Source organism: Penicillium alfredii (assembly GCF_028826965.1).
Source record: "Penicillium alfredii strain IBT 34128 chromosome Unknown utg000011l_segment0_segment0, whole genome shotgun sequence".
Lineage (NCBI taxonomy): Eukaryota > Fungi > Ascomycota > Eurotiomycetes > Eurotiales > Aspergillaceae > Penicillium > Penicillium alfredii.
The window spans coordinates 2,380,466-2,400,457 of NW_026622708.1; the positions used below are offsets into that span (position 1 = coordinate 2,380,466).

General features: G+C 50.3%; 10 protein-coding genes across 10 annotated transcripts; 2 read left to right on the top strand and 8 right to left on the bottom strand.

Moving 5' to 3' along the window:
* Positions 1–840: 840 nt before the first annotated feature.
* NUU61_009319 (uncharacterized protein) lies at positions 841–1,755 on the bottom strand (the record flags this gene model as incomplete). The annotated part of the gene is made up of 2 exons (XM_056659844.1): positions 841–1,282; positions 1,382–1,755. The coding sequence occupies 2 exons, from the start codon at positions 1,753–1,755 to the stop codon at positions 841–843; spliced, it is 816 nt and encodes a 271-aa protein (XP_056508137.1).
* Positions 1,756–2,175: 420 nt separating this feature from the next.
* NUU61_009320 (zinc-dependent alcohol dehydrogenase family protein) lies at positions 2,176–3,551 on the bottom strand (the record flags this gene model as incomplete). Its single annotated transcript, XM_056659845.1, has 7 exons — positions 2,176–2,369; positions 2,456–2,684; positions 2,725–2,915; positions 2,990–3,206; positions 3,256–3,324; positions 3,386–3,455; positions 3,514–3,551. 7 exons carry the CDS (start codon positions 3,549–3,551, stop codon positions 2,176–2,178), a joined length of 1,008 nt encoding a protein of 335 aa, XP_056508138.1.
* A 2,025-nt stretch (positions 3,552–5,576) lies between these two features.
* NUU61_009321 (uncharacterized protein) lies at positions 5,577–7,299 on the bottom strand (the record flags this gene model as incomplete). The annotated part of the gene is made up of 4 exons (XM_056659846.1): positions 5,577–5,755; positions 5,822–6,402; positions 6,454–6,653; positions 6,724–7,299. The coding sequence occupies 4 exons, from the start codon at positions 7,297–7,299 to the stop codon at positions 5,577–5,579; spliced, it is 1,536 nt and encodes a 511-aa protein (XP_056508139.1).
* A 484-nt stretch (positions 7,300–7,783) lies between these two features.
* On the bottom strand, positions 7,784–9,000 carry NUU61_009322 (uncharacterized protein; the record flags this gene model as incomplete). The annotated part of the gene is made up of 2 exons (XM_056659847.1): positions 7,784–8,274; positions 8,313–9,000. 2 exons carry the CDS (start codon positions 8,998–9,000, stop codon positions 7,784–7,786), a joined length of 1,179 nt encoding a protein of 392 aa, XP_056508140.1.
* A 1,234-nt stretch (positions 9,001–10,234) lies between these two features.
* NUU61_009323 (fungal specific transcription factor domain-containing protein) lies at positions 10,235–11,464 on the top strand (the record flags this gene model as incomplete). Its single annotated transcript, XM_056659848.1, has 1 exon — positions 10,235–11,464. One exon carries the CDS (start codon positions 10,235–10,237, stop codon positions 11,462–11,464), a length of 1,230 nt encoding a protein of 409 aa, XP_056508141.1.
* A 58-nt stretch (positions 11,465–11,522) lies between these two features.
* Positions 11,523–12,721, bottom strand: NUU61_009324 (PQ-loop repeat-containing protein; the record flags this gene model as incomplete). Its single annotated transcript, XM_056659849.1, has 7 exons — positions 11,523–11,646; positions 11,704–11,752; positions 11,814–11,870; positions 11,937–12,035; positions 12,140–12,230; positions 12,456–12,490; positions 12,565–12,721. Coding segments are annotated over 7 exons (612 nt in total), but the record flags the coding sequence as incomplete, so codon positions are not given.
* Positions 12,722–13,616: 895 nt separating this feature from the next.
* NUU61_009325 (Zn(II)2Cys6 transcription factor domain-containing protein) lies at positions 13,617–15,397 on the bottom strand (the record flags this gene model as incomplete). The annotated part of the gene is made up of 4 exons (XM_056659850.1): positions 13,617–13,659; positions 13,710–14,416; positions 14,464–15,153; positions 15,209–15,397. 4 exons carry the CDS (start codon positions 15,395–15,397, stop codon positions 13,617–13,619), a joined length of 1,629 nt encoding a protein of 542 aa, XP_056508143.1.
* An 80-nt stretch (positions 15,398–15,477) lies between these two features.
* Positions 15,478–16,158, top strand: NUU61_009326 (uncharacterized protein; the record flags this gene model as incomplete). Its single annotated transcript, XM_056659851.1, has 1 exon — positions 15,478–16,158. The coding sequence occupies one exon, from the start codon at positions 15,478–15,480 to the stop codon at positions 16,156–16,158; it is 681 nt and encodes a 226-aa protein (XP_056508144.1).
* A 412-nt stretch (positions 16,159–16,570) lies between these two features.
* Positions 16,571–18,061, bottom strand: NUU61_009327 (S-adenosyl-L-methionine-dependent methyltransferase; the record flags this gene model as incomplete). Its single annotated transcript, XM_056659852.1, has 5 exons — positions 16,571–16,733; positions 16,789–17,315; positions 17,372–17,422; positions 17,487–17,765; positions 17,822–18,061. The coding sequence occupies 5 exons, from the start codon at positions 18,059–18,061 to the stop codon at positions 16,571–16,573; spliced, it is 1,260 nt and encodes a 419-aa protein (XP_056508145.1).
* A 576-nt stretch (positions 18,062–18,637) lies between these two features.
* On the bottom strand, positions 18,638–19,800 carry NUU61_009328 (uncharacterized protein; the record flags this gene model as incomplete). Its single annotated transcript, XM_056659853.1, has 3 exons — positions 18,638–18,957; positions 19,013–19,089; positions 19,142–19,800. The coding sequence occupies 3 exons, from the start codon at positions 19,798–19,800 to the stop codon at positions 18,638–18,640; spliced, it is 1,056 nt and encodes a 351-aa protein (XP_056508146.1).
* Positions 19,801–19,992: the final 192 nt, after the last annotated feature.

The following is a 19,992-nucleotide window of genomic DNA, read 5'->3' on the forward strand; positions in this document are numbered from 1 at the left end:
GATTACACTCGCTAGAAGAGTCGTGGAATTTCGTTTGATCTTGTGATTCTGTTAGGAAAGATCAGTGGAAGAAAAAGAAAGAGAGGCTGGGAAATGGCAAGACAGATTGTGTTTTATTTGTTTTCTTACTATTTCTATCTATCCTTGCTACCTTGAAATGATCTAGGTAGATTTGACTTGCCGAGCATACCATCATGATCTAGTGACTTAGCCAGCACAATGTGGTGATGGCACAGATAACCAAGTTCCTAAAATCAGGTGTGGTATCCACCACATGTCCCTCGTTGAGTCCATGAAGGTGTAAGGCCATATGAGACACAAATCTAGATACCCTGTGCTCTCCCGGTCCGAATGACCAATATATTGCATTGCGTTCTTGTCTTGCAACTTGGAGCAATCAAGACGACCCCGTGGCCCTGGCTGAGAGCGAGATGGTTTCTCGGGCCATGTTTGAATTGGGTGTTGGAGAACACAGCAGCCGGGGTCATGGATCCATCCACGATGTTGATGCGAGCCAGCTGGCCCACTCGAGAATTATAGAAGGGAGTGCATAGCAGCATATCGATAAGGACGGATGTAGCAATTCTAGCAAATGATGTGGAATTTGCTTCGGCTAGCCCGTAATCTCGCAGGTTTTTATTTCTTCGGTCGAGGTTGTACCAGGGGTCTGCGGCGATACGTGCAGTAATGGACTCGAGAATATCATGACTGGAGTCGAGCCTGATTTGTATAGATGAGCAGACACTAGAAGGTGCCATTAGCAATGAATACACCAACCCGACTCATTCCACTGATAAGAAACAGAGAAGAAGAAGAAGAAAAGGCGGGGGAAATCACACCTCAAGCAAATTTATCATGCTTCCCCTTAACCCGCACATCAAGAACCTCCTCATGGAAATTCCCATCGCGTCGAGCCCGCCTCAATCGCCGCACATCCTCATCATCCAGCGCCCGCCCCACAATCCCCTCCAGCTCCTTGCGACTGATCTTCTCATACGCCTTGGACTCCTTAGTCGCGCGGATCCGCGGCTTGAACCGCGCCTGCATGCGGACACGCAGCGTCGTCTCAAACGAGATCGTCGTCGCGTCGCCGCGGATCTCCACGCCAGATGACGCCCGCGCGCTGTCTTTGATGCTTAGGAAGGACTCGGCGTCGCCGCCGCGCGTTTGTAGGGAGAAGGCGCCCGGGATGTCCGGGGAGGCGATTGCGAGGAAGGATTCGTAGGGGGAGACAGCCGAGGCGGTTGCGGTGAAAAGGCCGTGGTTGTCGCAACCGAGGTATCTGGGAACAGTGAGTAGATGATAATAATAATAATAATAATGGTAATAAAGAGAATGAAAATGGGAATGGAGTATTCCTGGAGAGAGAGAAGATACTCACTTCCCATGATGCCCCTTGAAACTAAACGACTCCGTCCCCGCTACCCGCGTCGCAACCCACACCTGCCGCACATCATGCGGCTCCGCTGTCCCCGGGTCTCCCTCAACCAGGTTCTCCAACGTGCTGGCAAAGACCTGTCCATTGGCGTCACTGGCCACACTCGTTGGCTCGTCGGACGGTAGCACCAGGACCACCGGGCCGGCGATGTCGCTCGGCGCATCGGCCGACACCCAGCTCTGGTCTTCGGGGTCGTCGTTGGTCTCGGGGACGTCGGGGACGGCGGTCTTGCGGGTTTTGGTAGACTTGTCTGATTCCGGGTCGCGCTGCTTGCGCTTTTTGGGCTTGTCGCCTTTGAAGGTGAGTGGTTTGACCATTTTGTGTGGTGGTGGATGGTCTGGTCTGTCTGGGATTTTGCTTGGAGGGAGGAATGAATGGAATGAAATGGGGTGAGGTTGAGTTTCGCGATTTGGATCCACTCCAGCTTCACTGCGTTCTTCACTCTACAATATTCTACCACATCATTGGGGCTATATTATCATTTGGTGTTTTTTTTGCTATGTGATTAAATAGTCCTTAATTACTATTTGATATCAGCATGCAGTGTTATTTTGACGTCAATGGTGCCTTGGTGGCGACTCCAAGGTCCTCACGCTTGTTCAATATCACCAACCCCATACCCCAGATCAATGCGATGAACCCATTCCTTTCGATCAACCAACGACCTCATATCAAAATGGGTACACACAAAATGCTCTACGTGGCACATGAACATGATATCCAACATCAGACAGATCCTAATCAAAGGTGATAGCAGCCTTGATCGCGCTCTTGTTGCGCATCGACTCCAAGCACTCCTCCCACTGCTCGATCTTGAACACCTTGTTCACGATTCCAGCTACTTTGACCTTGCCGGAGTCCAGGTAGTCAATGGCAGCAGGGAACTTGTACGTCTCGGAGAAACTGCCGAGGATGGTGATCTCGTCGCCGACTGAAGAACAGTTAGTGCAAACGATTCCCAGTCAGATGCGAGCCTGCCCAAACAAAAGCCAAGGGACAAAAGGAAACGAGGCTTACAGATCTTGGAAGGAGGCCACGCAACACGTGCCTCGCTGGAGTACACGCCATAAACAACCAGCTTGCCACCCCGGCGCACATAGTTGATCGAGTCCTCAAGGATCTTCGGGCTGCCGGTCGCCTCGACGACAATATCGAAGCCATACGGGTTATCCGCCTTGAGCTTGGCATACTGGGCTTCGGGCGCCTGTCGTGATAGCTCGATGTACTCGTCGCCGGCTCCTAGTGACTTGGCTAGGTTCAGCTTCAACCCCCCCCGGGGCGGCGACCACGACTCGGCAGCCGCCGTTCTGGCGGAGCATCTGGGCCAGCACCAGACCCGTAGGACCGGCGCCGAACACGAGCACCGACGAGCCCATCTTCGGGGCGATCTTGTCCAGGCCGTGGGCTGCGCACGAGGCGGGTTCCAGCAGCGTTGCGTCGACGTCTGACAGGTTCTTGATCTTGAACACCTTGCCAGCTGCGAAGAATGGGATATGAGTTTTTTTGTTTGGGTGGGTGACAGCAAATACAAAGGCAAGTACTCTTACTTACCAGGATAGGCGCAGTATTCGGCGAAACCACCGTTCATGGTGACGCCGTGGGCATTGAAGTCCTCGCAAAACAGCAGATCACCCCGACGGCAGTAGAAACATGTCCCGCACAGCTCCGAGTTGTCAGCGACGACTCGCTCGCCGATGTGGAAGTTCTGGACCTTGGAGCCTACGGCGGCTACCACGCCGACGGTCTCGTGGCCGGGGATCAGGGGGAACTAATCGATGCTTAGTTTTGGCTATGGACCATCGCCAGCAAAAGCACACCTTCGCAATGAACTCGCCATCATGAATGTGCAGGTCTGTTCCACAGACACCGCAGGCCTTGACTTTGATCTACCCGTCAATGTGTTAATCAACCACTCGCATCTCTGAAGTCATATCGGACGGCCCATACCAGGATGTCCTCGTCCCGCAGCTCGGGTACGGGAACCTCGACAAGCCCGTACTCCTTGGGCTTTGAGTATCTAGGGTCATACTTTTAGTAAGATCCCTGTGTATAGGGAGATTGTGGTCGACATTTACTGGAGAGCCCGCATGGTCTTGGGGATGTAGGCCGCCATGGCTCTGCTTCAGCTGGTCTGAAAGATCAGTTAAAACAAGAATACGAAAAGCTCAAACCCTAGAGCTTACTTTGAGAAGAAGGAAGGGTTGAAAGAATATGTGTGACTCAAAAGACGGAGGAACTAGTCACTCTAACTATTCCAAGTCCCAAGGGAGGGGAAAGCAGGCGCTTTATATAACCGGGCTTGAAGAGGGGTTATCCTGATCCCGGCAACACACCGAACGCTCAACAGCTTTGCATCGCAACAAAGTCCCAGTCAATCGAGTGGGTCATGGATCGGCAGTGACACTCGCCAGCGGAGATGCATGTATTCGGAGACTCCACCGATCTACTACCTTCTCTAGGACAACATCCCCTTTTCACCCCATTGGCACACACACATTGACTCGGTTTGGGCTGCCTCGGTGTGCACAACCAGTTCAAGCCCAAAACCGCCAAGTTGAAGCGATCCAATGGGAATAGTACTCGTACGCCTGTGGCGGAGGGGTTGCGCACGAGCTTCCCCCCAACATTCTCCAGGATCAGGCACATATTTCGATGTTGTTTCACCAGGGCACATGGCGATATTCCTGGAAAGTATCACTCTATATGGGAGGACAAAACCAGGGGTTCATTTGGCCATGACTTCAACTCCCGCAGCTCCGCTGGGAGGGCACAGCTCGCTACTCCAGTCTCAAGGGAACCTCCAGCTTGCTGTTGCCAAGTATAGGGATCTTTCCAGGTGTATAAAAAGAAAGGGAAAAAAACTTTTCACAGCACCTGACTCAACACACTGGCCAAAATCCAGTCTAGGTTGTCCCAGGCTGCTGTTCGACTCACCGCTCCATTCGAATTCGCTCCCACGACCAACTCTTGAATCACGCGGCTTCGATACTAATGCGGGGCTTGTCGGGTTCCTTGAAGCGGGTGTGGGCAAGATCTCTTGACCGCTGCTGGTGGCATGTAGTGGGACTGGGGCTGCGGAGTGGCTCTGTTTGTTCCCTTTGCTGGACCGGGACTGAATCCATATCCCATGCAGTACAAGGGTACTGCCACTGCAGTCTCAAGACTCGACCCTAATGCTAGAGGGTCATCTTGAAGAGGTATCATTCAAGTCTTTTTTACTAACAAAGTTAAAGAAATCTCTACTATAACCGGCCCTGTGATGGCGTGGTCGATATCATAGTCAATCACCCGTGATAAAGCAGGGTCTGGGGGTCAGTGTAGTGGGTAGTGGTAAGCCACTCTGAGCTGTCTATTGACACTGTGGAAACTGAGGCGCTTCTTCGTCCTTAGACTCTGGGTTTACCTGGATCGAATAACCGAAGCTTTATGCATAGTTATAATGACCTCTTATTCACTCCTTTACCATGCATATGAATATATCGCTTTACGATACAGCAATACTCGAATAACCAAATCCCTTAGCTTAGAATGGCTGCACCATCGAACTAGCCATCTCCAGCTTCGCAGCAGGCACAATCCGCTCTTCAACCAGCTTCGCCACCACGCGTACCACCTAACCCTGACAATTCTCTGTCGCCCCCTTTCAGTTCTTTGCTTGTGGCGTCGGCTCATTCTTTGCAATCTGTTTAACCCGCATAGCCTGCTCCTCGGTCAGAGACGCCAAGTGATACATAGCAAAAAAGAACTCGGAGTTGGCGATATCCGTAGGCTGCAGAGGGGGTTCATAGGTCATGAACTCTGGATCCCCTTTCACCTGGTAGACTTGACCCGGCTCGTTTTCGCGCGCGACAAACAATGACCAGTGGAGGATTGGACTGATTTCTTTGGCTCGTGGACAAGGGAGAGATAGAGAGATCAAGAAGTTTGTCAGAGTTGCGGAGGTCAACATGGACAATGAGTCTCAGGGCCATGCCCCCACATCTCTGCGGTATGGATGATCCCTCGTTCAACGCAGGACTGCACCCAGGAGTTGTAAGGTCTCGCCCAGAAGCAAGTATAAATAATTCTATCCAATGCTATGTTCTATGATATGCATATGTACATCTTCTCCAACATGTTCCTGGTGTGGTGATCAAGTTTAAGTATCCAGCGGCTCCAGGACAGGGCCGACATAGTTCTTCCGACCCCATACCCAATACCACAGGGCCGAAATCAACACAAACCCGACAAACACAACCGAGGCATAATTCATGGTATCCTTGGTGACGGCCGCAGACGTGGGCATAGAAAAGAGTGGGATGGCAAGGAGGCACCATCCTAAACAAAAACAAATGTTAGAACATCAGGCAGGGTGTAGACTTGAAAGTAAGATGATCCACTCACCAATGCAAACAACGTTACAGAAAGACCCAAGTGGTCCAAGGTTGAAAGATCCACGCTGGAGATCTTGACGGCCGCGAAGAAGCAAAGAGACTATCACGGGGCATGCATAGCTCAGCGTTAGGAAGATAACGCCGACACCAGAAAAGGCGTTGTACGCAGCACTCGAGCCAAAGTAGATTAAGCCGAGAAGTAACTCAATGACCATTCCCAGGAGCAACGAGTTCAAAGGAATCTGCGTGAACCTGTCCACTTTTTTCCACCAGGTAGAGCCGGGAATGGCTCCATCACGGGCGAACGCCCACGTGGCTCGTGAAGTTGCCGTGGCACATCCCAGTCCACAGATCAGACCGAGAACAATCAACGGGATTAGCAGACAAAACGCTCCTGCAGAGTTGCCGGTCGCCGACTTGACGATGGTCGGTACGGGCTGCGCCGAGGGAATTTGTGCTAGCATGGCAATGTCGGGCAGTACAAATGCAATCGGAATGAGAAAGGCGGCGCCGGCTAACGCGTTCAGCAGAATGCCACCGACAATAGCGCGGGGGACTTGAATGGCGGGTTTGCGGACTTCCTCGCACATACTGTTCCCAGTCAACACACCAGAAAATGCAGAGTGAGGATGAAGTACTCACGATGTGACCATTCCAGTCGCCGATAGACCATATGCGGCCTGCAGCAGGCCAATACAGAACGACCACCCATCAGGCCAGCCTGATTGGGGTTCGAACGATGTAAAGACCCATTCCGCCGACCGTCGACCGTTATGTGCAACAACTAGGATCGTGATAAGGATGGCTGTCACCCCGATCACGGTCCAGAAGATTGCAAAGTACTGATTTGAACGCGATTAGTTAGCAGGCGAGATAGTGAGCAGCGCATCAATATTAATTGCTATAGCATACCTCAATCCACGGCAACCATCTGTTCGCAAACGCCGGGATCGCATGACAGATAAACGTAATAGCAACGAAAATAAGATAGGTCTGATATGTCTGAAAATTCTCCGCGATGCCAGCGCCCGACGCATCTTCAAAGACATTGAGACACTCGACGAAAAACAACGCGGTCGCGAAATTCACCGCCAGGGTGATGGTGATGTTGCCCGCAACGTACGACCAGCCACAGACCCAAGCCGATGCGCGGCGACACCAGGACGGCGACAGGGCAAAAGTCTGGTAATAGACGCCGCCGGCGGTCGGGTACACGGAGGTGATTTCAGCTAAAGACACGGCTACACACAGCATAATGAGGGAGACCAGGATCCAGCCCCAGACCATATTGGCCGAGCCGCCGCCGATCAACGAGTACGACATAGTCGTGGACAAACCATACGGTACCGAGGCCAGGATGAAGCACATGAACACCACTTGCCATGTTGATCGGTTGCGGGACAGCTCGGCTGTATACCCCAGGGCTTCGAGGTTGGAGTCTGCCGTAGGTGCGGTGGGCTTGCCGTCGGGCTTGAGTATTTCAGCCATGGTCGCGTGGGGGGGGGGATTGTAGCTGGGGGCCGCAAGGGGGTGGGACAAATTTAGAGTCTCCAAAGGATTCGGGGCATGTGAGCGATCTGATTTAGTTGGTTTAGTTCGGATAGCGCTAGTATGTAGAGCAATGCAAGCTTGGACTGGGTTGTATGTAAAAGGAATCAAAATAGAGAGAAAGAAAATGGCTGCGGGTGACCACTTCACTTCGAAAAAAAAAAGAAAGAAAAAGTATCGGCGACTGGGCTGAGAGGCATTCGGTTTTCATAATTTAAAACCTTTTACGCGAGCGCTTTGATTATTAACAGACTCAAGTTACCCAACCGGGCATAATTAGGGTTGATCCAGTTTTATATTACCGGAATCTCTCCGACTTGATATCGTGCAATACCACCAACAATATGACTTTTCCCGGTGACACTAAATATTCCGGTGAATGAGAGAAGCGAGAATGCAATATTATTGTCCTCTAATGCAATGCTTAACGGCTGGTGTCATTTTGGAGGGGCCATAGAGCGAAAGGATCATAGTTGGGAGGCGCTGTGGGGACCTCCTCGTACCTTGGAGGAACTCTTTCCATAACCGCTTGCCCTGTATCCTCTTCGCTTTTCGCAAGTATTCTTAGAGGAAACGATGCATTCAAAGCAGTCCGCAGAGGCTTGCGATCCACCAGACTCTTAGTGTGTCGGTCAAAAGTATCTTCCCCTGTAATCAAGTCCAGCTTCAGACGGTGCTCAATTATGATTGCCAGCTTTTCCTGCGTGGTCGAGGAATAGCATTCACGAAGATTGGTAGGCAGTAAATCAGATTTCACATGCTCTGGATCAAAGGCGTAGCAAGACCAGTCGGTCACTTGTGCGGGCTTGATATTCTTCGGGATGGTGAAGTTGAAAACGAGATCTACAGACGAATCTGCCTGGACTGAGCCATGTTGTGCTTCGACGATTGGATTCCCGGGCGTGCCCCAGTACCCTTTTGCTTCCAATTGCAAATCTCACGCACAGATACACGTTCGATGGTCGTTTCCCTGTCTCCGTCCCTGGGTTCGTTCTCGCTGGATTTGGCAAATAATGTGGTCACTTCTTCTACCCGACACCGAATTCCTCGGACTGTAGAGCATGTGAACTCCGACGGACGAATGCCTGCGGTACTTGGTCTTTTGAGTTCGACATTCATCGAAAAGGAGAGGTTGGAATGCGAGTCCGTATTGAGGTGTTGTGAAAGAGCAATTTGAGTGACCAGCTTCGATTTCGGGTATGACCGCACATGCTGGATGGTTGGCTCATCTGAGATGACCAGGCGATCCAGATGAATAGTATGAGCGGTGCTAATGACGCTGTGGCTTTCTGCTACCACTGAGGCAAGGATGGTGTAGGAAATTGACCCCAAGGCTGTGGTTTCGGAGCCAGGTATGTTGACTGGCACAGGAATTGAGAATGGGATGTGGATGTCACAATCTCTTCTTGAGGACTCATTCATTTGGAGATCAACGACGGGGGAAATGGGCTGGGTCACTTCTTCGATGACTGAGCATGTCCGGTGCACCTCTTCTTCAAGTTTTGGTTTTGTTGTGAACCGACGGCGCATGCATTCTAAAAGTCCTTGGTTCTGGCATGTGGTCTGTGAAGCCGGGCTGGATTCGATAGTGCGAATAAGCTGGAGTTGGATTTGAGTAAACTTCTGACGTTCGATACTCATCAATGGAGCAAGAGCCACGAAGCCAGAAACTGGTCGAGAGTAACTATCTCCGTTCTGATTGAAGTGTATATAGTGCAAGGAAGGAGAAATGATTCGTAGTGAGGATAGTGAGGAGTCCATCATGGGCGAAGTTTGTTGTGGTCACTGGTCATGTCAATAGTAAGGCGAGTATGATCTTCTCTCTCAGAAAGGATCCTACGAAGCCCATAACACCCTGTTGGTATATCCCCATGATGATCGCAAATAACCCTAAGGCACCAAGGCCTACAGGCCAGTCCCAAAGAGGAAGGCCAACGGAGAGATTAGAGTTTGGCGGTGGGGCCGAGGATGCGCCGCCGTAAGAAAAGTAACGAAGTATACATCGCCTGCTTGGACAACACTTATTGTGGCCACGTCAGAATTATTTCCAGTTGAATATCACTTAGTTTGGTATATGCACAGCACTCGTTAATAATGAGTATCTTTACTTATATCTTATTCAAAGATATCCAGAATGGCCCCTAGAATCCATCTACCTAAGTGATAAGGCACACGCATATTTCTTGTTATCAGGCACATAATATAACCAGATTCTGAAGGTTGTCGGGTCAGGATGTTGATATATCTCAAGTTAAGAGTATCTCTTCTTTCGTTATGTCGAAGTCGAACTCGCTAGCAAATGTTTACCAAAACGTTATTAGCAAACAAAGAGAACTGTCAAAACACTTTATTCAATATTATTCTCATTGCTAATTAGTTTCATAGTAAACACTTCATAAAATGAATACCTCTATAGCAATGAGGTCATGTGACCGATATGTGGCTTCCAGCGGGGAAGACTTCTCATTTCTCTTGACAGAAGATCGTCAAGCATCGTCACCCCTTCCGCCAAGTGAATTTTCCCACTAGCCACGTTGAGATCTGCCCTTGGCAATAAGACTTTGTTCGCGTAGATGAAGACATTAAACGCTGCCTCCTTGTGCAACTCAGATGTCCCCGCGTCGTGATAGAGTAAGCGCAGATAAAGGTACTTGGGTGTACGTACCCATTCCACTACGGAAAAAGTGCTAACGTTGCATAAGACTGTCCCAAGTGCAGGACAAGACGCATCAATTGTGATCGAACTTTGCCGTGTTGCAGAAAATGTACTTCGAGGGGATTCCAATGTCCTGGTTACGGATTCATTCTGAAGTGGAACCAAGGAGTAGCCAGCCGAGGCAGATTGGCAGGTAACCAGGTTCCTATCCGGAAACCGATGGCTAGTGATGCCAGAACCTCGCATGACATGACCATTGACCAAGACTTCATATCGATTCCTCGTGGACCAAGCTCGCCTATTGACAACGAGACTTTGGAGTTGATGCATCATTTCCACCAGAACATTTCTGTAAAGTTGGCTTGGGTTGATGTGCCAACGAACCCATGGAGGAAAGTCATTATACCTCTAGCCTGGGCCTCAGAAACGGTGCTGTATGCTGTGCTAGCACTTTCATCCGAGGATCTGGCGTCCAAATTTCAGCAAGATCATCGCCGCCATCAACATTTGCAAGGGGTGTCGCTGCGATTACGAAACCAGGCCTTGTCCTCATTGGCAAAGCAAATTGGCCACATGAGACAGGAGGCTTCTATTGCGGGTCTCGCACCGAAAAAAGTACAATATGCTTTGGCCTCTGCGCTTCTGCTTTACAATGTTGAGTTGCTTGGAGCAGAGTCTGTCAAATGGCGGATGCATCTTCAGGCTGCTCGAGTGATCCTTCAATGGAAGGAACAGGCCTTTCCACACGCAACCATCTCCGATGAAATCGATTCTTTTCTGCTCTATGAGCAATATTATGCCAGTGTCTTTGCGGGGCTCACCACATTTGATATGCCGTATGAGTTGGAGGACACCCGATATACCGACAGCAGCGCGGTCTTCAGCGACTTTGTGCATATCATCCACCGAGTGACCCGAATCGAGCGACTGCGATATAGTCAGAGATACGACACGGATCCAACCTTGGTTGCCATCATGACACAGCAGCTAGATGAAGCCAAACATCGCATGGTTCAATTGGGTCAAATGTTCCAATTTCAAACTGAAGATGCCCGGGTAGGCTATCAGCACCTTGTCTATATCTTCTATCATGCAAGCCTGATATACATCTATCATGTGCTAGCGAGCGATCTTTCAACGGGTACCCAGGTTCAGTCATTGCGAGATTCAATCCTAGACCACTTGGAGATTCTCGCCGACAAGCGCGCTTTCGCTCATGATCTGGTCTGGCCTCTTTTTATTGCGGGAACCGAATGTCGAGGCGATCCGGAGAAACAGGAAATTGTCTCCCGAGAAATCGAAATTGTGATGGCAATCAGCGGTACATTGGATCGACGCAAAGTCCTGTCATTCTTGCGGCAGTTCTGGTCCCTGGGAAAGGATAGCACTATGACATGGATTCAGCTCATGAGGGAGCAGGCGCCAGATTACCGTATGCTTATTCTATGAGTTCAATGTGATGAAGATGATGGAATGAGACTTTGAGTATTGGTTGGATTCATTATACCGCACAGCAGTCTTCAAGAACATCTTCAAGGCTTCTCCCAGAGGCCTTCGCTTCTTTGCGAGCCCCACGAAAGCGAATTCGCCATATGATGTGGCTGAGATAAATTCCCATCTCAAGCAATACGCTATTCGAATAGAACTCATTAGAGATGGACACGCATCACACGGACAGCATGACTTACACAACAATATACATTATCCCACCAAGAATGTCAAATGTGCCTTGTGCCGCTGGAGCAGTGTAAGGTATATTGGCCAGGTACTATCGCGAATGTAGCGAGGATGTACATACCGAGCGCGAAAAGAGAAAACAATCCCCCTAGGGTGTCGATTGACAGAAACACCCAATCTATGACGAAGTCAGGAATGTTCATGTGGTATTTAGATGATATTGCTGTTACCAGGAAATACTTACTGAGTCCAATCACACGGCCTTGTCTTTTCCATAGTTCAAAGTATATCGGTATCAAGCCCGCCGCGAGAAGAACTGTCGCAACCGCGCCAACGAGAATATCTGGCCAAGTAATTCCCTTATTATATGGAATCTGAACCAATAGATCAGTCTCTGTGCTCTATGAAAAAAAAAATGACAAGAATGATAATCACAGAACCACACACCCTTAAAGTCAGGATCAAAAGTGCTTCCAGTCCACCCAGGATCGCTAGAAGACCGCAACAAATCAATACTGCCTTGCAGGTACTGTATTGACTGTAACGTCTCACTTAGCATCACATAAATCATGGGGAAAAGGCACCATAGAGAAGAATAAAACATACTGGTCATAATGTAAAATCTGGGCCCAGATAATCGCAGAGAAAACCCCGAATATCTGTGGCTGGATTTGCAATGGCAGATTCACTTCCTATGATCCTCGAGAATTCAGAACTCACTCCTCGAGAGTTTTTGAAAATCCCTAGGACGGATTATTCTCACCTGTAAAATCAAATAAACACCCATGGGCACAGCACCTATCGATAACAGCCGAATCGAGGCCGATTAGTATCATTCCTCTTCTATGCGAGCTCGCTCATCCAGATCATACATGCAGCCCATAAAAGCCCCATCGCTGCTGGGAGTCCCTCTGTTTTCTTCTGCCTCCAGTTGTACCAAACCTGGGGAATCAGCTGGATGCACCAGAAGACGGTTCCAATCGTGCCGAGGACGGTAGAGGCTAGCGTAACATCACTTGAAGAGGACATTGTTGCGTAGATTGCCGATGAAACAAGAGTTGAAAAATGATTTCTCATGCAATATAAAATAAATTATGGTTCAACACATGAGAATGCCCGCCTCCAGTGTGAACAAGGTCTATGTAAGCTCGGTTAAGAACCTCGAAGTCATTACTAGTGGTAATTCATAGCATCTCAGATCGACAGAAGAACACTTGAATCTAAAAATCCAACCCAAAACAATGGGGTTATCTTGAGAGTCTTGGGGCCCGAGGTTATGTGGCCCGGGTGGAGTGGGACTCACGGTAGTCCCAAAACGGTAGGTCGGGTGAGAAGATCTACTACGTGGCTTGCATCATTAGCCCTAACGCGGCAATATGTAAGCCAATATTGAGAGCCAGAAAATAAAGCATTAGGATGGGATATACAGGGAGATCGTCACCTAAATGATACCTTCCAAGGTTTTATTGACATTCCCTAGCCGTCTACCGTAAGGGGTTTGTTTTTCCTACAAATTCAGATGTATCCTTAAGAGACTGTAGTCTCCATAGTTCACTGTAGCATTTCTGTACATTTAATACCAGCTATATGTCTAGCCAACCATAACTGTTGATATTCCTCGGTTACGATGTGAACTTTAGCTATGTGGCTCCGAGATGAATTCCCCAAAAGCGATCAACTGGCCAACATACGGAGGGGAACCTTGACAGTGATATATTCTTTAGCACGGAAAGAGACCAGTCATCTTCGTACACTAGACTCAAGGTATATGTCAGGGTAGTGCATTCGTAGTAATCAAGGTATAAACCACTCTCCTCTTAATCCATGGTTCTAGTGACAATATAGTTGCCGGTGATCCTGGGATATCGCTTCACCATAATTTTATAGGTTCTGAAATAACAATAAGTGAAATTCGATCTAGATATCAAACGAGAACCACCATGAATGAGATCAATACACGTTGCTGCCTACACACAAAGTATCAAATCAAAATAGTAGGTCATATATACGCGCTTACAAGATACCATGGTTTAGTCGACTATCCAAAGTAGACCACCATTTCTGCTCATGATCATCCGAGAGCATCAATCCCTGCGACAGCACCCAATTCGGGAGCAATGAGCGGCAACGGCCCTCAGTGATACCCGGGAGGTCTGAGGCAGCTTTGCCAAAGCACGGCAGGCTTAACATATTTTGTAGATCGCTTCGCAACCACCGACAGCGCCTTTCAAGCGTATACATTCTGGGGGAGTGGCTTGCGGAGATCGTTGGGGACGGATAGTCTGTAGCACCACACCCAACAAGGTGGCTGGTTGTGATCGATAGTAGAAGGAGCAAGGCCAGCCATTCGGCGGACTTGTATGCAAACTCATTGCAGGGGGAAAGAGAGGTATGTGGAAGGCACTGGCATAATTCTTCGCCACACCCGCGGCACGGAATGGGGAAGTCGTTATATTCCTCTTCGAGCCAGTGTTTGCGCCATTGCATAAGCTCCCAATATAGCCGTTGGCAGCGCCAGAGCGTTTGCGGGATATCCGGGAAATTGGATAATGACTTGTCCCCGGGATTCAGATGCAATGCGGGGCACACTTCAGTCATCCTCACTGCAATATCGAATAGATAGTCACGCGAGGTTTTTTTAATCTTTTTCCAGGGAATGGTCATCCACTGTGGTTGAATAAAAAAGGACTTTTCTTGACGGGAAAAAGAAAACAGGACCTGACGCTGCGTGAGTGAGAGGGAGCAGTAGGGGGAAACAAGGTAGGACATACCGACATCTCGCGAATCTTTTTGAATGCCGCGTGAAAACCTCCAACCTGGAACGAACTAGGCCCCTGGTGCTGAATGAGTGTGAGAGCCCCCTTAAGATGGCCCGCCCATCCAGAGCAATAGATCTGGGTAGGCCGCTGCTGGACAGCCTCGAAGAGGGTAAAAATGAGTGATATCACCACTAGGGGTGCTCGCGGTGCTCGGCTGTCGCATTGCAAAAGCCGACGGAAAATCTGTAGACTGGTATTATATGCGGAGAGACTAAAAACCTGGTATATCTCCCCTTGGCCGCATAGCGAAAGCCGCATGGTTGCTAGAGCCACCATGGCCAGGTCCAGGGCTTTATTGTGAAGACGTAGGCTCGAAACACCGGCACTCCAAACATCGGATGTCCGTGCATATCGATCGTGGAAATGAGCCCATAGCGTTGAGAAATGATCTTGGAATTCCCCGGTCGAGAGGTCCAGCGTGTAGACAGAAAATATAGGCACAGTGCCATCGAGGACGGAGTTAGCAGGATGATGTGTGTGCGGCCCCTTGGCCACGTCTATGGCGTCTTTGATGAGGCCCTTCACCGGTTTTTTGATGCTGTTGGCATCGAGGTTGACAAAAACACCGGCACTCGAGTCATATCCTGCGCATCGCCGGCCGGAGTCGCAGCACCTTCTACATGCCGGTCGGGCCCCATCGCACTGTGCGCCATCAGAACTGCATTTAACTCAGCACATAATGCTTGGGATGACCTACTGCTTTCTTTCGCGAGCGACAGGTGCGACAGGGCTTGTTCATGGTCATCGACAGGGATTGAGAGAAAGAGAAGTCATTTCCAGCCAGCCCCCACGAGGCTGAGATCGCCCTAAGCCCTTCTGGCATCTCGGACCGCGCGATGCCAGAAGGTCCACTGAAGCCCCACTTGGGCCGATCATGGCCGGGCATATAGAGAGCCGGATGGTGCTGGGAATACTTTCTTTCCTTTCATCTAGCTCTCTATCTCACCACTGCAAAGTCCTAGAGAAATGACATTTTCAGTTCAAACCCGTACGGTCGCCGGCGTCACTTTGATTGACAGCACGCTCGTGCGAACCGCCCTGGAATTCGCCCGAGCTCATCTTGACGCAATGTCCTTCAACCACATCCATCGCTCGTGGATATTCGGCGCCATCATAGCCTCCAAGCTGCCCGCTTTTGCCAAAATTGACATGGAGGTGCATGCCGTGTCAGCGATTCTCCATGACCTTGCGTGGGATTACACTAGTGTCTTCTCATCGCAAGATAAACGCTTCGAAGTCGATGGCGCCCATGCCGCGCGCGACTTTCTGCAGCATGAAGCACCACACTACGATCACCGCCGGCTCCAGCTGGTTTGGGACAGCATTGCCCTACACACAACCCCGAGTATCGCCCAACACAAGGAGCCAGAGGTTGCCCTTTGTTGTATGGGGATCATGGCTGAATTCTTCGGTCCCGCATTCCCTGGCGGCCTCATCACCAAGGATGAATATAATGCCGTGATTCAAGAGCTGCCGTCACTGGACTTCAAGGAGGGGGTGAAGAAGTTCATGTGTGGATTGTGTATTCACAAGCCCGAAACTACCTACGATACATTCATGCGGGATTTCGGGGAGCGTTTTGTCGAGGGATATCCGGCATCGGCTGGAAATACTGTTGATCTGCTCATGAATCCGATAGACCACTGAGCAAGCTTCTTGGAACAAGATCCAAGGCAGCAAGCGAGAGACAGAAACAGTGGAGCACGCTAGGATGTTTGCGCCTTTTTGCCTGATTTTAGATTGGCGACCTGAGCCACCAAAACTCGTATAAAACAGACGCGACAATCCATCGACTTTCACTTGAATTTCCGCTAGAGAAATGTGCTCCAAAATGAATGGTAACTCTTTTTCCCTTCAAATGCCCGGGTTCAAATATCCCACTGATCCACAGGCCTATGGTCAGGCCCTAGTGGGTCGAAAAGCGAGGACGCGAATGAATTTGATAAAAGGCTCACGGCATGGTGGAAGGCCCGCCCAATAGGGTTACTGTACTTGCTTTGACACGAATATATACTGGTTCTTTCATGATTTGGAATATGTACACCCAGGCTTGAATAATCTAGCCCTCCCAGACCACTTCAATAATGGCCAGATATGATTTGGATGGTTTAGACACGCGAGTCAGCTTGAATCGAGGGTCCGCATCTCGCAACAGTGTATCCCAGTCATTGCGAGTACGTTCCTGCGCATTCTGCAAACCCCACATGTACATATCGTAGTCCCTATTCCTCGGCTATTAGTATGCTGGGTTTTAGTAGAAATGTGGTGCCAACATACCGCGCTTCACGCTCCGCAAGATTACTCGTTTCGCCATACCCCGGAACCACACGGTCATTCAACACAATCTTGGTCCCCGGCTTCAACGCCGGGATCAGAGCCTGCAGGATCTTCCGGGCATACTTGTTCGACCAGTCATGCAGCACATGGCGCAACAGATAAACATCCGCGCCGTGCACCGGCTGCTCCTCGAAGAAATCGTGTGCCTGGAACCGAACGCGGCCCTGCAGCTCTGCTGACAGGATGTTCTCGCCCTGAGCTATAGTCTCTGCGCGGTCCTGCACTATGCACTGTACGGTCGGGTTATGGGCGGCCAGCGCGCGTGCGATATGTCCCATACCTCCACCGACGTCAACAACTGTGATGTCCCCTGATCCCCATGGGAAATTCTCGACGAGGTACTGTGGAGAAAAGCCTGGCAGCTGGGCAAGCCACATCATAGCTTTGGCGAAGACACTAGCGCGTTGCGGCATGTCGGCCAGGGCTTGGAAGATGGGGAGGTCGGTGCCATTTTGGACACTCCATCCCTGTTGTTGTTAGAGGGATTTACCATGGCATGAGAGTGGGTAGACGAAGCACTAACACTGTGCTGTGGTTCTTCGGAATTAGGGTTTTTCGCCAGGGCGTCAGCAATCTGCAATATCAGCTAACAATTCTCGAGCGAGCGCATCAGATCGTACTAAATGAAGTATACATACTCGGAATGTACCCGGCATGGTCTCGCCCAGACCGATCAATATCCAGTTGCGCATACCCTCATTCTCAGACAGCACACGGGAGCTGGCCGTATGTACAAAGAAGTCCGGCCTAGCCTGGAAGAAGACACGGTACGTAGCGGCATGCGAGAGCAGCCGGCGCACCACATTATCACTTAGATTCAGCTTCCTGGCCAGATCTTGTACGGAACAGCCCTCGTTGGGGAAATTCTCAAAGACCCCAACACGGACTAGGGCCAACGTGCTCATCGACGGGTTGCGCTGGACCAGCGTCAGTGCGTATATCCACTAATCACAGACATGTTCTTTCCACCAACCAGCTCGGGGCTGCACAGGAGGGCGGGCTCTGTGAGCAGATCTTTGAATTCATCCAACAGCCCCAGCAGCTTCACGCGGGCGGCCAGCGCGTCCGAGTCCGGCGCATCACTCTGCAGGGCCCCGGGCAGGCCGTTTGCGAAGGAGGGTTCGGGGAGTCCGCGCCGAGCGAGTTCGTCTGCAAGGTTGCGCGCAATATCGGCTATCTCGGTGGCGCGCCCGATGAGGTTGGAACGGTCCATGGTGGCAATCGTGGGGAGAGAAGGAGAATGACAATAGGAGAAGAACAAACAGCAGAAAAAGAAGAAATTCCAAAAGAAACTATCTTTCCATCCAGAGAAGAAGACCCAATTCTTATGCAACGGCCAGCTCTCCGAACGAGGGGGCATGGTTCTTGGCCCATCCTGATCTACTGCATTTTCTTTGTTTTCTTCCACATTGTCCTCTGGAGATACCCCCGAACCCAAGGCTCACCCAGAATACCATGGCTGCATGCCCTAAAAGGCGACTAATGCAACTAGTCAAAGCCCCTCACACTGCCAAGTCGACTCTTGCAACCTCGTCTTGATTGCTTTGGCTGAGTGGCTGCAGGCGACAGGGATCGGTTTGGCACGAGATACAGGAGGGGGCCTAACATGCCTGATTCCCCCAAGACACGCTTCGAATAAAGTGCTTGGCTGAACAGTCCAAAGCACCCACATAAGTCTTTGAATTTGACATGGGAAACAGAGCCCTTGTCCCGTTGATTAAAACAATATCCAGACTCCAATTGAAAATCAACGGACCAAATGAAAAAAAAAAGTGAGACACATTAGTTCCTAGAAGAACCCTGATCCTTTGCCCATACTATCGCGATGGCTCTTTCCCACACTGTTGTCAGACCATGTATCTCCCAACCCTGGTTTTTGAGCATGTGCTGTCAACTCCAGTTCCAGGTTGTCATTGACGCGGGTGTCCTGCTTCTGAGAGGCGAGTGTAGAGTACTGGCTGCTCTTGTGTCGCTGGCTGTTGATAGTAAGATGCTTCTTTGTAAACTGCGAGCAGGATTTGATGAAGGGTGGCACGAAGGGGAGAAGGCCGACCATCAGGACGAAGTCATTCTCGATGCGATTCCAGATGCCGAGTTGGGCGCAGAGATCTTTTCTTGTCAGCATTCGAGCCCATCCATGGATATGTAATACTCGAAAACGTACAGATGAGATCCAAAGGACCCGGGCCGTCGAGGAGGAAGGTCATATAGTAGAGCTTGATAATTGAGAAGACAAAAGCGCTGGTTTGGTTAGTGCTGCGGTATAAAGATCAATCAAAATTCTCCTACTTACACAAGCCCTAGTCCCATGAGTCCGATCGTGCTCATCTTTTTCCAGAGGGGCATCTGCAAACGCCAGACCACGATGGCCGGGTATACCGAAAAGGCAATGTTGATGAACGTCGAGATGCCAGATAACACGCAGGCATAGGTGATTTGGATCGAGCGAGGCCAGCATTGGGCCTGGGGATAGGTGAACGGATCCCACTGCCCCGCAACTGGATTGCACATTACCCAAGTAATGATGAACCCAACCACAGCCAGCACGTTGATAGTCACGCAGAGGATCCAAATGGAGATGCGCACCCAGAGCGCCGGGCGAAAGAGATGAGTGATGAGGATAGCCACGGCGACCTTGGGAAGTTCAATACTCAAAAATGACCAGTTGTTCATCATGATTGCCCAGAACGCAGCTTTGGGCACAGTGCCAGGCATATCATTTGGATCCAACTCTTTCGCCGAGTCCAGCGCTTTCTGAAAGATTGCCGCCTGTACGATGGCGAACACCCAAGCCAGCGTCAACATGAAGTCTTCGAAGTTGCGCGCCTGCTTTGGCAGCCGCCAACGCGCAAAGAGGCGCATCATAAACAGCGCCGTGCTGATACCTGCGAAGGGCCATGTTGCTGCTGAGGCAACATTGGCCCGGTGGTTCATCTGCTCTTGAGTGATCATGGTGAGGGATGTATGCAGAGAGAAGAGATACTGTTGGCAACGAATATGGTATTAGTGGGCAACAAGCTGCAGGTGCAGAATAGGACGCCTCGGCAACCTTTAGGGCCCGACATCCTTGCCAAAGTGGCGTGGTGGCTGCAAGTTATATCGGCCACCCTGCCAACAGGCTTCTTGGCCCCCCCTCCGATGCAC